This window comes from Antennarius striatus, chromosome 1 (assembly GCF_040054535.1).
Source record: "Antennarius striatus isolate MH-2024 chromosome 1, ASM4005453v1, whole genome shotgun sequence".
NCBI classification, from domain to species: Eukaryota; Metazoa; Chordata; class Actinopteri; order Lophiiformes; family Antennariidae; genus Antennarius; species Antennarius striatus.
Genome location: NC_090776.1, coordinates 6,195,969 through 6,211,332, shown reverse-complemented (window position 1 = coordinate 6,211,332; position 15,364 = coordinate 6,195,969). Strand labels below are relative to the sequence as shown.

At 41.6% G+C, this 15,364-nt stretch overlaps 1 protein-coding gene across 16 annotated transcripts in view; it reads left to right on the top strand.

Annotated features, from left to right (window-relative positions):
- Positions 1-15,364, top strand: part of dpy19l3 (dpy-19 like C-mannosyltransferase 3) — a 95,262-nt gene that overhangs the window by 10,962 nt on the left and 68,936 nt on the right. For all 16 annotated transcript variants that reach the window (XR_011035631.1, XR_011035633.1, XR_011035637.1 and 13 more), the window contains one exon: positions 14,160-14,250. Coding sequence is in view for 2 of the 16 variants with exons in the window: in XM_068318232.1 (XP_068174333.1) it covers positions 14,160-14,250 (91 nt within the window). In the remaining 14 variants the exon portion in view is untranslated. The remainder of the gene's footprint in view (positions 1-14,159; positions 14,251-15,364) is intronic.

Here is a 15,364-nt window from a genome sequence, read left to right as displayed (position 1 = left end):
TTTTCTACTGGAAAACAGATCGAATGCCTGGGTTGTCCAGGTGTCACTTGAAAACATAAAAAGCTTCTGTCATTATCACCTAGTAAAACATCTTCCCTCGTTTACAGGACAGAACAAAGACTCATCAAAAATAAAACTGCATAAAAAAATGCAAGTTTAATGTCTACAACTGCATGCAAATAGTAAAAACAAGCAAACGAAGAATAGTGAAAACAGAGAAATTCAAACTTAATTTAGCATTTCCTTTTAGGTTTTCAAACCATGGTACCTGTCTCCATTGGTTTACACCTCTGGGAGTAGGAATTCAGACATTCATTTTCAAAATGAATGACTTTCACGGTTCACTTGGCTTGTTGGAGCCTGTCCAAGCGGACTTACAGACATGAAGCGGGATACGCTCCAGACTTGTTGACAGCACATTGCACAATCACAAGAAAGACAAACAGCGAACAGAAAACCTGTGCAGACATAGGGAGAACATATAAACTCTAGAACAGGACTCGGACCCAGAACCTTCTTGCTGTCATACAACAACGCTAGAAATGAATTATCTATTTAGATCATATTCTACATGAATACATAAAAGACAATAAAGCATACTTCTTTTTTTTTTACATCTGAGTATATTCCTTAATTCCTACCTTCAAGTTTAGCAATATGTATATTGTTGAGGGATTATTCTTTTTCTTTCTTTGTTTTGGGAATAACTCTCAAACCATTTCCTGAAAAGTTTCCTGAAAGTGTTTGAAAGTTAACATTATAGATTTATTTTAATTTAAATAATTTTATATTGAATTAATTGCTTAAATTCTTTTTTTTTTGGTGTTACCATGGAAAGAATTTGGTTTTGAACTCAATACAGGGTAAGGTTCAGTAACAGAGCAAATTAGGGCATGGAATAATTGTAACATGCACATGAAAACTCGTTGCTTTGCTATTTAATTCTAATGTTTTTTAAGTACATTCGTGGCAATCATTGATTATCATTGGTTGGTTGGCGATCGTGATCTTCTCCTTTCGGCTTTTCCCTTCAGGGGTCGCCACAGCCGATCACTTGTCTCCATCAACCCTGTCTTCTGTATCCTCTTCTCTCACACCAACTACTATCATATCCTCTTTCACTACATCCATAAACCTCCTCTTTGGTTGTCCTCATGGCCTCCTGCCTGGCAGTTCAAAACTCAGCATCCTTCTACCAATTTATTCACTATCTCTCCTCTGGACATGTCTAAACCAACTCAGTCTGGCCTCTCTGACTTTATCTCCAAAACCTCTAACATGTGGTGTCCCTCTAATGTACTCATTCTTGATCCTATCTGTCCAGGTCACTCCCAAAGAGAACCTCAGCATCTTCATCTCTGCTACCTTCAGCTCTGTCTCCTGTCTTTTCCTCAGTGACACTATAGGCATAACAACATGGCTGGTCTGCATTTCAATTCACCAGCCATTGATGTAGTCCCGTCGTTGGGGTCTAGTTGGTCATCTTCTGGTTCTGATTTTCTTTCTTTAGAGATTTGTGGTTAGACCAGCCAAATCTCCAATAGTCGCTAACAGAGATTATTCTACCCCTTTCAGTCATTTTGATCCCTCGGCGGATCCAGAGCTCCCAGTCGGTAACCCTCCTTCGTAGGGGTGCACTGTGAAACATGGTACCAGGTGTCCCCCTTGCCAGCAAGCTGGTCACTCCCAAAGAGAACCTCATCTTCATCTCTGCTTCATCTCTTTCTCAAGCTTTGTCTCCTGTCTTTTCTTCAGCAATGTTTTTTTGTCTCTAGGCCAAACAACATTGCTGGTCTCACCACAGTTTTGTACACCTTTCCTTTCATTTTAGCTGAAACTCTTCTGTCACACATCACACCTGACATTTTTCTCCACCCGTTCCATCCTGTCTGCACACGCTTCTTCACCTCTTTTAAACACTCTCCATTGCTCTGGACTGTTGACCCTAAGTACTTAAAATCCTCCACCTTCGTGATCTCTTCTCCCTGTAACCTCACTCTTCCACTTGGGGTCCCTCTCCTTCACACACATGTACTCATGTCTTACTGTGGCAAACCTTCATTCCTCTCCTTTCCAGGAAAAACCTCTACCTCTCTAGCTTCTCCTCCATCTTTTCCCTGCTCTCACTACAGATCACAATGTCATCTGCAAACATCATAGTCCATGGAGATTCCTGTCCAACCTCGTCTGTCAGCCTGTCCATCACCATAGCGAACAAGAAGGGGCTCAGAGGTGATCCCTGATGCGGTCCCGCCTCCACCTTGAACTCCTCTGTCACGAGACAGTATTTATACAAGAATTAACCAGTTTGTTGCAGACACTTTAACAGTTTCACATGATATTATATTGTCAAAAGATATCAACATGCTCTTTAAAGTATCAAAGTTAATGTAATCCCATGTTATCACAAACACATGTTTTATTTTATTTATTTATTTTTTGTTGTTTTTTTGTTCATTAGTCCATGTTTCTGACATCAGTGATGTTGATTTTTTCGACTGTTCCATGAAATACTTGACGTGTCCAAAATTGTAGAGCTCCCAATATTGAAGTGACTCTGTTGTACTGATCTTTGCTGTAGTAGCAATTCTTGTCCGGCTTTATTGCTCATATTTCACCAACTTCTCTGCATTCCTGATCACCATTGTTTTCATCTGGTCCAGAGAAAGCCCCTTTGTTTTGATGAAGATCCTGCAGTTGTTCGTCCAGGTGTTGTCGATCAGCCCATTCTTCTACAGTTGTCGAGCTTTTTTAGCGATATCAGCGTTCTTTTTAGTGAGATTCTCATTAATGTATACAGCTTTCCTTTCAGTTTGAAGCCTTGTTTCAGAAGTGCAATCTTGTGTTTACGATTGTTGAATTTTATCAGCACTGCAGGTGGTCTCCTACCTTCAGATGGTAATGGGTAACATGTCTCAATCTGGTCCGGATCTATAGTTATCTCCAGATCCCTCAGTTGAGAACTCACTTGTTGCTCCAGAGATTTGATGTCAGCGCTGGCCACAGGATTTCTGTAATTCCTCGGCTTGATTTTGATTCCAGTGGTGATCACATCATTTATACGAATGCTTTGTTCCAAATCACCCATTCTTTGTTGTCCCTGTTCCAAGACAACAATTTTTCGGTCTTTTTCACTCATGTCTTTCTGCATTTTCTTTATTTTGTCCTTCATTTCTTCCAAGGCATCTGACATCTGGTTTTAGCTTTTCTTCCAACTTTTTATCAAAGTCACTCTAACTTATCAAAGTTGCTCTTTAACTCACTCTTTAATTCTTTCATTGAGACCATCTGGTCTTTAGTATCCCCGATTTTCCTTTTGGTTTCGTCATTTAATTTAATTTAATACTGTTTATATATATATATATATATATATATATATATAAACACTATAAATATATATACATTTTATAATGTTTACATATATATATATAAACAGTATAAATATATATACATTTTATAATGTTTACATTTTAATTTTTTACTGTCTTTTTCAATTTTATAGTGTTTATATTTTAGTTATAGTTTAGTATTTAAGTCCTGTTAGTGCTGCATGTGTCTGTTAGTGTAGTGTATGTCTTGCGGTATGTCCTGTGATGTCAGTGTTTCTTTTTCTCCTGGTGTTTATCCAGTATTATTCGTTTTATAATGCCTGAGCAGTGGATATATACAATTTCCTACGGGATTAATAAAGTATCTATCTATCTATCTATCTATCTATCTATCTATCTATCTATCTATCTATCTATCTATCTATCTATCTAGCTATCTATTTTGCAGAGAATTATAAAATAAACGTTTCATTAAAGGTGCGCCTTATAATCCAGTGCACCTTATAGTGCAGAAAATACTGTACACACACTTTCTGCGTGCTTTAAAAGGAAATATTTTAACTGAAGTGCCTACCAGACAGATTTTCTCCAAGGAATTAACAGGAAAATGCATCATAAACGCTTTGGATGATTGTTTTCCGTTTTGGTTCATATAGTATTATTGATTTTCAATCTTGTTGAAAAAAAACAAATGTATACCTGAAAAGCCGTGGTGACTGGTTAAATAGACCTTTTTTGTATTCTGATCATTGTTGTACTGCAACAGAATATTTTACACTTCCAGACATGGTGTCAATTAAATTCCACTTACAAAACATCACCAGTACTGCATTTCAAATTGTAATATACAATTTACATTACAGAGCAGATTATTCTGGTGTGGATGAACACTGTTAGAGCTTATCATTTTTTCAAAAAAATAATAATAACTAGTTTTTTTGAATCATTCCATGTAAAAGAATGCTGCTCACTTTCTCTGGCTTGGTTTATTTTCATGCTGTGTTTTGCAGATGGTGTTGGCTAATGATACTGTAGGATGGAAGTCATCTAACTTTTTCGCATTTATTAAATTTGGTTGTCCATTTTTGCTCCAGCACTCCTCCACAGGTTCACAGCACTGATAGATCCTGCTAGAGATGAGTCTCTGTCATTGGGGCCTTAAAATGGAAAACCACCTCTTCATACTGTTATCCTGGATTTCATGATGAGGCGCAGTTCCCAGGCTGGGCCTCAGGATTTATTCTGTGACTAACTGATAAGTTGGTCAACTATCTATGATACCTTGGGTTGTTTGCACTCAACAAATTGCGTGGCGGAAATTGTGTGGCGGAAAAACAGGCTTGGTTGGATTAGAGGAGAAAATGCGAAAAATGAATGATTGAATGAATGTATGCTTTATTTCAAACATGTGCAGAATAACAGCAATAATCAAGACAATAATAATAATAATAATAAATAACAACAATAACAATAATAATAATACACAAAACATGTCCGAAAAGGAGTAGAATGAAGCATACGCTTATTTAATCCTATCCCTTCTTCACTTCTCCATTAACATGAATTCACTACATATATTAATAGAGTGCATAGTTCAAATACAATAAAATAAATAAATAAATGAAGTTGCGTGTGTTCCTCAGGGATAGAAAATAAATAAAAAATAGAATTAATTAAAAAAAAAACGATTGTTAGACCCCTTCCCCTTCCCTGTACCCAGTGAAAACCATGTGCCTGTAGCACTTTTTAAACTGGATCATGCTTGGACACTGCTTGAGCTCCACACTCAACCTGTTCCACACCCTCACTCCACAAACAGAAACACAAAAACTTTTCAGTGTTATACTGATGTTATAAATTGTGCTCCCCCCTGAGATTATAATTCCCTTCTCTATTGAAAAACATTTTTTGCAGATTACCAGGAAGTGCCTTATGTATTGCTTTGTACATGAGTTGTGCTGTTTGAAAATGAATAATATCAGTGAGTTTTAATATTCTGGATTTTAAGCATAGTGGATTTGTGTGATCTCTACAACCGGCATTATGAATTATTCTTATGGCTCTTTTCTGTAGAATGGATAATGAATTTATTGTACATTTATATGTGTTGCCCCAGACCTCTGCACAGTAATGTAAATATGGAAAAATGAGAGAACAGTAGAGAATGTGGAGTGATCTGTGGTCCAGACCAGTGTTTGGCTTTGCTCAGAACTGAAATGCTTATTGATAATTTGCTTTGTATGTGTTTTATATGAAGTTTCCAGTTAATCCTCTCATCTATCATCACCCCCAGAAACTTATTTTCATATACCCTTTCAATATCCACCCCATCTAACTGTACATGTGCGTGAATGTTCTTATTGCAGTTGCTGAATATCATGAATTTGGTCTTACTTAGATTCAATGATATTTTGTTCCTGTCAAACCACATTTTTAATTTAATTTCATCAGAAAGAAAAGACACACAGAAAGTAATGCCAACACTAAATAGAAAGAACATTGTGTTGATGAAGTCATCAATTATTTGGTGCTTATTTGGATTTAACAAGTCAATGTTAAACTCACCACAGATGAAAACAACCTTTCGGTTAGTTTTAGAAAAAATATTCTGCCATCCTTTCCTTGAATGCGTCAACACTAGAGCCTGGTGCTCTGTATATACAAGTGATTATTTCATTTTTACTTTTTTCATTATACATTTCAATTGTTATACATTCTAACAAGTTATCAATCACAGTTGTCATATTTTTCACTACTTTATAATTCAAGTCTTTGTTCACATACACAGCGACCCTTCCTCTGCTCTTGTTCCTTTGGTTTGCACAGTGAAGTTCATATTGATCCAGTTCAAAATCCATTCCTTTAACTGCATTGATCCATGTTTCTGAGATTGCAGTTTTATAAACTGATTTAAATACTCCTTGATGGTATTGAAGTTTGCATACAAACTTCTACTATTGAAATGTATTTTTGATAGTTTCTTGTCCATTTTAATGGTGTTCTTGTACTGTTCCTCTGTGTATTAACAGCTGTTGTTGATATTGGAGAAAAAAATATTGTCCGGGTCTGTCATGCTACAGATCCAGTAGATCATGGTCGGTGTGTTGAAATGTCCTAAGTTCCAGTTTAACATGATCTGCAATCCATTGTGATATTTTCCAGTTGTCCCTAGTTGGATATGAATGAGCCATGTTGATGTGTTGTGTGTGTTGTCATACCTTAGAGTCCGGGATAATGCTCATTCATACCTGACCAGTTCCTCGATATTTCTGAGGACCAGTACTTTGGCTTGCTATGGTGTCCCGTTTAATTTGACGAAAACTTTACAGTTCGATGTCCATGTGTGCTGTATTTTCCCCTGCCTTTTCATCAGCCATGCTTTTCTGGCAATATCGGCATTTTGTTTGCTCAGATGCTCGTTGATGAATACGTTAGTTCTTTTCAGTTTCCTTCCTTGTTTTAACAGGGCAGTTTTGTGTTTTCTGTTGACAAATCTCATGATGATGGCTCATTTGTTGCTGTCATCTCTCCGGGGCAGAGGGTGGCAGGCCTTGATGCTGCTACAGTCCATTTCAATCCCTTTGGACTGGAGGAAAGCAGCCACCTGTTGCTCTATGGAGCTGACATCCTGTTCACTGGGCTCTCCCCCGCTGTCATCGGTCACCGCCCGGACGTATGACCCGGGTTTTATGTGGAGCCCAGTCACGATCAAATCATTGATCCTGGTGTACTGCTCCAGCTCCGCCACTCGGCTCTCCAGGGGCGCCAGACACACGTTCTGGATCCGGAGTGCCTTCACCTCCTCCACCAGGTTCAGAATTGACTTCTACTGCTGTTTCACGAAAGAAATCTCTCCAGACAGGAAGTCCAGAGACTTCTTAATGTCGTTGCCCTCCTCAGCTGTCAGTGCCTTCTTTGGCCCCATGTTGCTAGGTGACGAGCTAGCGTCTACCTTAGCCGCCGTTCTTTCAGTCCGTTCCCAGAAATCAGCGTCGTTAAACCAGGCAGTGGTCAGGCCAGTGTGTCAACAGTCAAATATCCGCAATCCAAAATCAGTAGCCAATTACTCAGAAATAGTCCAAAAACCGAGCAAGAAAAAACCAAACACACAGACTCCAAACTTTTCTCCAACAGGAAACGGGAACAGGATTTCCATTGAAACGGGAACAGGATTTCCATTGAACTGCCACGCACCTCTGATAACATATTTTAAAATCCAGTGCTGGGGATGGATGATTTTGTGATCCCGGTCATGAACAGTGAATTTCATTCAGGGGCGTTGCTTGAATCACTGTCAGTTCCAGCATTTTTTGCAGAAAGGACCTTGTACCGTGGGGATATGCCATACCATACAGATGTGCGGTGGCTTAGTTGCTGTGGTGTGTGACATAACCAAGCATCTTGGATGATAGAGAGGGGATCCATTTAGTGTATTCAAGGATAGGCAGCATCTCCTCATCAAAAACTAACCTGAAAACTTGACCAAATTAGTTGGGAACTGATTTAACCTTTTTTTTTTTTTATCTTTAGTTAATTCCACATTTCATTTCTTCATTCACTTGGGTAGTTTGATCCTTGATTGATGGAGTTATGTGGGTTTCATAATCTGACAGATTAAAATGATTTATGTTATAACACAGCAACAAGCAAACATTTTTTTCTGTGAAACTAATGTTTGTACCTTGGAGAAGTGATAAATTTAGTTATTTAATGTTAAGGAGTAGTTACATTTATGTTGCATTACATTGAGTTACATTTAGTTATATTTGTTACATCTGACCCTTTGTGGACAGCCATTATGCTGATGTGGCCCTCGGTGAAAATGAGTTTGACGCCCCTGCTCTAAAGTAACCAGCCTCCATGTTCATCCTTGTTGTTGTTTTCACTGTCGCAATTACACTACCTCACACATTACAAGCACTGAACGATGCCTCCGCCCCAACGTTGTTGCTACGGCAACCTGTCAGATCAGCTGGTAATGTGGCTCAGAACAGAGCAAGATGACATTTGGACACTTGCTAAAAACAGTGTGGACAGTCAGCCCTAAAAATCGCATATGGAAGGAAATTTGAGTGGTAGCCAATTTGCCTGCAGTCTGAACGCAGCCTAATGAGTCGGCTATTAGCCAAAAATATTTAAATCTACACACAGCATTTCAATATTTAATTGAAGAAAATGTTTTGTTTTTGTTCAAATATACAGGGTGCTACGTATTCTCCTGAGACATTATGCAATCTGATGATACAGATACCTTACCGTGAAATGTTTTGTGTTGCTCTTTTAACCCCTCACGGTGGGGTAATTTTTCTCCTGCTTTAAAGATTCATTGTCCTCTCAAAACTCTGTTTCATTTGTATTCTTCTTCTTAATGTCTCTCACGCACATTCTCTAGTAGGTTGAGACAGATAGAATGGCGTGTGAAACACATTGGAAAGTAATTTGTGAGTTTGGGAGTCCTTCCTGTTTGATGTTTATGCTTTGTGGCTTCTGCTGCCTGGCCTGACTCTTCATGACTGATGCTATCAGAGCTGGCAGTCTGTGGACATGCTGTTGATTTATTATTACCAAATGTGGTTTCCTTACAATGTTTTGTTGAGCAAATATTGTGTGAGGCTATACAGTCCCAGAGGCTTGTTATCAACTTCTTCTCGTTCCTTTGATTCTTCTTCCATACTTATTATTACTTAAGCTGTGCATGCAATGAGGCAGCTGCCTCATGCAGTTTATTTCAGACATGTTGTCACAGCTTGACACTAGCTCCAAATCCACAAACCATCTAATAATGGTCACAGCATTTTCCAAAGGATGTTCCAACATGGTTTGCTGTTCCTCCCACCTAGCCTTTTTTCCGCTGTGTGCCTGTGTTTGTAGACCATAGGTCACCAAAAGTCTACTCTCTTTTCTTCCCTCTTGAGTGTGTGAGTGCAGTGAGTGCAGCATGTTCATACTAATGGAGACATGGCTGACTGACGCTATACCGGACGCTAACGTGGAACTGCGAGGTTTCACTGCAGTGAGAGCGGACAGACACAAAGGCATGTGGGAAAAGCAAAGGTGGGGGACTCATCACTGACACCAACAATCGCTGGTGTAACCCTGGCCATGTTTCAGTGAAGGCGGTTGTATGTTGCCCTAATCTGGAGCTGCTAGCCGTTAGCATATGGTCATTACCACGGGAGTTCAGTCACGTGATCTCCCTCTGTGTTTACATCCCTCCATCGGCCAATGCAGCCGCTGCATGTGAGAAGACCATCAGTGTCGTTGCTCGGCTGCAGACCAAACATCCTGAAGCCTTCACGATTATTTCTGGAGACTTTAATCATGTCACCCTGGACACTGGCCTGGCTGCTTTCCACCAGGTTGTTGACTGCCACACAAGGAAGAACAGAACGATCGACCTACTGCCACCAATGTTGAAGAGGCATACAGAGTCACCACCCTGCCTCTGCTGGGCAAGTCAGACCACAACCTGGTGTACATTCAGACCCAGTACACCCCCCCGGTCCAAAGACAGACAGTCTACACGTACCATCAGGAGATGGACTCCTGAAGCAGAGGAGGCTCTCAGAGACTGCTACAACACCACGGACTAGGACGTACTACTGGGGGGGAAATGGAGAGGACATTGATGGGGTTACCCACTGTCTTACGGACTATATCACCTTCTGTGTAGATGTGGTCGCCCCCACCAAGACAGTTCGGTGATATCCAAATAACAATCCGTGGATAACACAGGACGTCAAGGATGTCCTCAACAGGGAAAAGAAGGCTTTTAGGATGAAGGATGAGGAGGAGGTGAGAGAAGCACAGAGAGGGGTGAGACGCTGCATAAAGGAGACCAAGGACACATACAGGAAGAAGGTGGAGCAGCAGCTGAGCATGAGGAACGTCTGGGAAGGTGTGAGAACCATCACTGGACACAAAGCAAGGACCAGAATAGAGGTGGGAGGGGTGCAGAGAGCCAACGACCTGAACTACTTCTTCAGTAGGTTCAACCAAGCCCCCTCGCAGCACCCCCTATCACCCTCCACCCTCACGACCTCAGTAGCAGCTCACATCTGTCCCATGGCCTCCTTCCCCCCCTCCACAGCAGCCAAGTGGCCCCTCTCCCTCCCCCCAGTCCCCCCTCCTCCCATTCAACCTCCCCCCACAGCCTCCACAAATCTGTAGGTACAAGGGAGTCCCTCACCACCACCACCCCCCCAGTCCCTCCCTCTCCTCCAAACCTACTCACCCCCTCTCTGCAGCAGCGGAGCAGTCCCCCTCAGCCCCCCTTCCCACGAGCACTCCTCCTCCCCCCATCCCACCACCTATTCTACCTCCCTCAAGCCCACCTACGCCTATCATAGCTTCCCCTCTCCTCCCTCCCCCACTTTCTCACCTGAAAGCCCTCCTCTCTGTCACAGACACCTTCCCTCCAACCCCCAGCTCCCACCACCATCACAGCCTACTCCCATCTTCACGGCGGACCAGGTAAGAGAGAACTGACGAAGCTTCGGCCCCGAAAAGCAGCAGAACCAGATGGGGTGAGCCCCCATCTACTCAAGGCCTGCGGCGCTGAACTCGGGGAGCCGCTACAACGGGTCTTCAACCTGAGCTTGCGTCTCAGGAAGGTGCCCACCCTCTGGAAGATGTTGTGCATCGTTCCAGTTCCCAAAAAGAACCGGCCCAGCGAGCTGAACGACTTCCGACTGGTGGCACTCACATCGCATCTGATGAAGACTCTGGAGCAGCTCTTCCTCAATCTCCTCAGGCCTCAGGTGAAACATGCTGAGGACTCTTTACAGTTTGCCTACGGGAAAAGGTCAGCGTGGAAGACACCATCCTCCACATGCTACACCATTCGCATTCACCATTCACCATACAGCCCATTCGCATCTGGACAAGGAAAGTGGCACTGTGAGGATCCTTTTTCTGGATTTTTCAAATGTCTTTAACACCATCCAGCCCTGTATACTACAGGACAAACTCCTAAAAATGCGAGTGGACCCCAGCCTGGTTGATTGGATCTAAGACTACTTCACTGACAGACCACAGTTCGTCAGGCTAAAGGACGCCACATCTGGTACTTTGGTCAGCTGCATCGGTGCTCCACAGGGGACTGTCTTGTCTCCAATCCTCTTCTCCCTGTACACGGCGGACTCCTGCTACAACTCAGAACTGTGTCACATCCAGAAGTACGCATATGACACAGCTATCATGGGATGTATCAGGGACAATGAGGATGAGGGGTATAGATGCCTGGTGAAAGACTTTGTTGACTGGTGTCACAGCAACAGCCTGCAGCTCAACAAAACTAAAGAGCTGGTCATTGACTTCAGGAGGGACAGAACCCAACCTAGACTAGTTCTGATAGGAACGGAGGAGGTGCAAATTGTGCAGACCTGTAAATATCTTGGGCTGTGGCTGGACAACAAGCTGGACTGGACCAGCAACACGAGGCAGCTGTACAAGAAAGCACAGAGCAGGATGTACTTTCTGAGGAGGCTGAGGGCATTCACCATTTGCAGGAAGCTCCTTTGGATGTTTTATCAGTCTGTGGTGGCCAACGTCCTGTCGTTCCCTATGGTGTGTTGGGGAGGGAGCGTGACCAAGGCGGATCTCTCCAGGCTGGAGAAGTTGATCAGGCGGGCCAGCTCGGTTGTCGGGATGAAGCTGGACCCTCTGGCAACGGTGGCAGAGAAGAGAACATTGGACAAACTGCTGGACATCATGGACAATGTCAGCCACGTTCTGCACACCGTTACCAACAACCAGAGTAGCCTGAGAAGCCTGACCAGCCAGAGGCTGCGCCTCCCAACATGCATGACTAACAGACTGAAGAACTCGTTCATCCCCCGAGCGATTAAACTGCTCAACTCCTCTCTTGTGGAGTTGAAGAAGAAGAAGGTCCACATGAGAGCTAAGGGATGACACAAACAACACAGCAAAAACAATACAAACACTAGAGACATTTCACTATACCCATACTTAACCAGGCCTGTTTATTTGTATTTCTATGCCTATTTATGATTTTCTATTGATATATTCTTGATGGGTTATTTATTACTCTATTTGGTGTTGGTACTACTTTCTATGTGCTTGTGCTTTCTGTGTGCTTTTTCTGTGTTTTGTATACTTACTGTGCTGTATGCGACGGCAACATTAATTTCCATGACGGAACCTCCTTAATGGATAAATAAAGTTATACTCTACTCTTCCTGGTTGCTGTGGTTATCTACAGCACTTCCAGCTGTTTGCAGACTGACTGTGTCTTCATTTTTATGTTTGCCTGCTCCATGTTTTACTTTTTTTAAATTTTTTGTTGCTAATGTTGAAGAAAGACTTATTTTTGTTTTGAATTCTATGCTGGGGATCAGGGAAGACTGGACCTGGTCTGTGTTTTGTCCCTGGAAATCATAAAAAAGAAGGAAGATGGCTGGACCAAGGTCAATGGATGGACCCCCGTTCAGATTCTTCAGGACCACATCAGAGATATGGAAGTTATTCCAAAGATCCACAAATAGGAAACGCGGAGATTGGGGTTTTGCTTTCTGAGATGTTAACTAGCTTTTAGGTTTAACAGCAACGTGTGAAGTTGTTAACTGTGCCTATTCTCTTTGATCTTAATTTAAAATGAGGATTAGCCTTCTCATCAGAGTTCATGGTGAAAAGCCAAGCCTTGTTTTGCCTTAAGCCGACTCAGAATAATAATTGGGAAGAAAATCAACTACTCATCCCTTCAGAAAAAGCTTTTGCATATTTCCCTTGGCAAAGAACTCAAAGCGATTAAAAACCCAATTTATTTGGACTGACTTCCAAAATAGAAAAATGCACCACGTGTAAATGTATTGCTGTAATGGATTTGGATCAGTTTTTTTTTTTTTTACCTTGACCCAGGGGTGTGTCTTTTTTAACAATCTGGATTTGACTCAGAAGATTCAATAATTTCTTCTTCAAAATCTAAGGAGATGGAGCTACATAAGGGAGTTAAAATGTGTAAACATGGACATAGTTTGAAGAGACGGGTGGAAGGAAGATGCAACAGGAACCTAATATACAGAAAGATTAGAAGCCAAACAACAGGGGGTTCCAAAGGATGTCTGCTTAAAATATTTTCTACATCTTTCAGTTCAAACATTCTGCCTTGATTTCCTTGGCAACAGAGTGTTTCCATGGCAGTGGGACTGTTATTTGCTTTGTTCTTTGCAGTAGCTCAGGCCTGGTGTGTTAATGTGATACATAAGAACCTGCTGTGGTTCTCTCAGCCCACGGTATGACTCATCAAGCCTTGACTTAAAGTCTGGTCCAGAATAACTTGTTTACTTTCCTCATTCACATTATGATGCATACAACCAGACTGTCATACAACCAGACTGATCATCATCAATTAGGACTTCCATTTAACAAACATGACACAAGAGTTTTTACTCTTTTATTTTCATTTTAAGATAGAGTGAAGTGGAGGGATGACAGTACCAGTGGAACAAGTATTACAAACATTTTCTATTAAGTCACGTGATCAATATTTATTTTTAACAATGCACTTTAAAAACTATTTCCAAGCTTAGTATGAGTTTCTGCAGCATGCTTTATGTTTCATCCATCAGTGAAATAGTAATCTTTATTGGAAAGGAGGACAATTTCTAGGAACATATACACGCACCCAGTCACACACCCATGCAAATGTGCGCACACACACATACGGTTACCTGTGGAATTGTTACTGATATTTATAAGTTGACTTATGTCTGTTATACATGTTTCTGACTTGTGCTGCCAATGTATCTGTTTTCTGTACTTCAAAGAAAAGGAGAAGTTTGTTTCAAAAAGTCCATTTCTGCTTTTCAGGAAGTAGAGCGGGAGATCTCCTTTCGGACAGAGTGTGGACTGTACTATTCCTATTTCAAGCAAATGCTGCAGGCCTCGTCTATACAAGAAGGTATACTCTGTTTATGAATGGATTTTCTATGTGTGTGTGTGTGTGTGTGTGTGTGTGTGTCCTCTATTTGCTGTAATATTTCAGATGTCTGATAAATCCCATATGTATCTGATCTGTGACTACATGCCAAAGTGACTCAATGTGTTTTCTGTTTCCAAACAATGTATTGTTCTACACAATCCACAGCAAAAAAATTAATTAAGAGTAATTTTAACAAAGCCCTCCATGTGACATCTGTCATCAACTGTTATATATGTGTAATATTTATAGGTATACTCAACCAGGCATACCACATCTGTTTTAACAATTTATAGGGCACTCGTTAAAGTATTTTGAAATTCAAAAATTCTCTTTAGACTGTATTTGGAAATTTTGAACCTTTGTTTAACAAGCTAGATCAGTCAACCAATTTCTCATTTACAATGACAATCTGACGAGGACATAGAGAATGACTGGGATGAACCCGTATTTTAACCACCAACCTTGAGATTACTGGACAACTCATTCTACCATCTAAGCCAGTTGTCCCCAACCCCCTGGGCTGCGGACCAGTACCAGTCCGTCGGTCAATTGGAATGGGGCCGCACAGAAGGAATCTTCTTTTCCTTTCGGCTTTTCCCTTCAGGGTTCGCCACAGGGAATTGGTTGCCTCCATCTAGCCCTGTCTTCTGCATCCTCTTTTCTCTCTTGGATCTTCCTCTAGGCCTGCTGCCTGGCAGTTCAAAACTTAGCATCCTTCTACCAGTATATTCACTATCTCTCCTCTTGACATGTCCAAACCATCTCAGTCTGGGTCTCTTCTTTATCTCCAAAAGATCTAGCATTTGCTGTCCCTCTAATGTACTCATTCCTGATCCTATCCATCCTGGTCACTCCCAAAGAGAACCTCAGCATCTTCATCTCTCCTACCTCCAGCTCTTTCTCCTGTCTTTTCCTCAGTGACACTGTCTCTAGACCAAACAACATTGCGGGTCTCACCACAGTTTTGTGTACCTTCTTTCACATATCACACCTGACACTTTTCTCCACCTGTTCCATCCTGCCGGTTCACGCTTATTCACCTCTTTTCCACAGTCTCCATTGCTCTGGACTGTTGGCTCTAAGTACTTAAAAT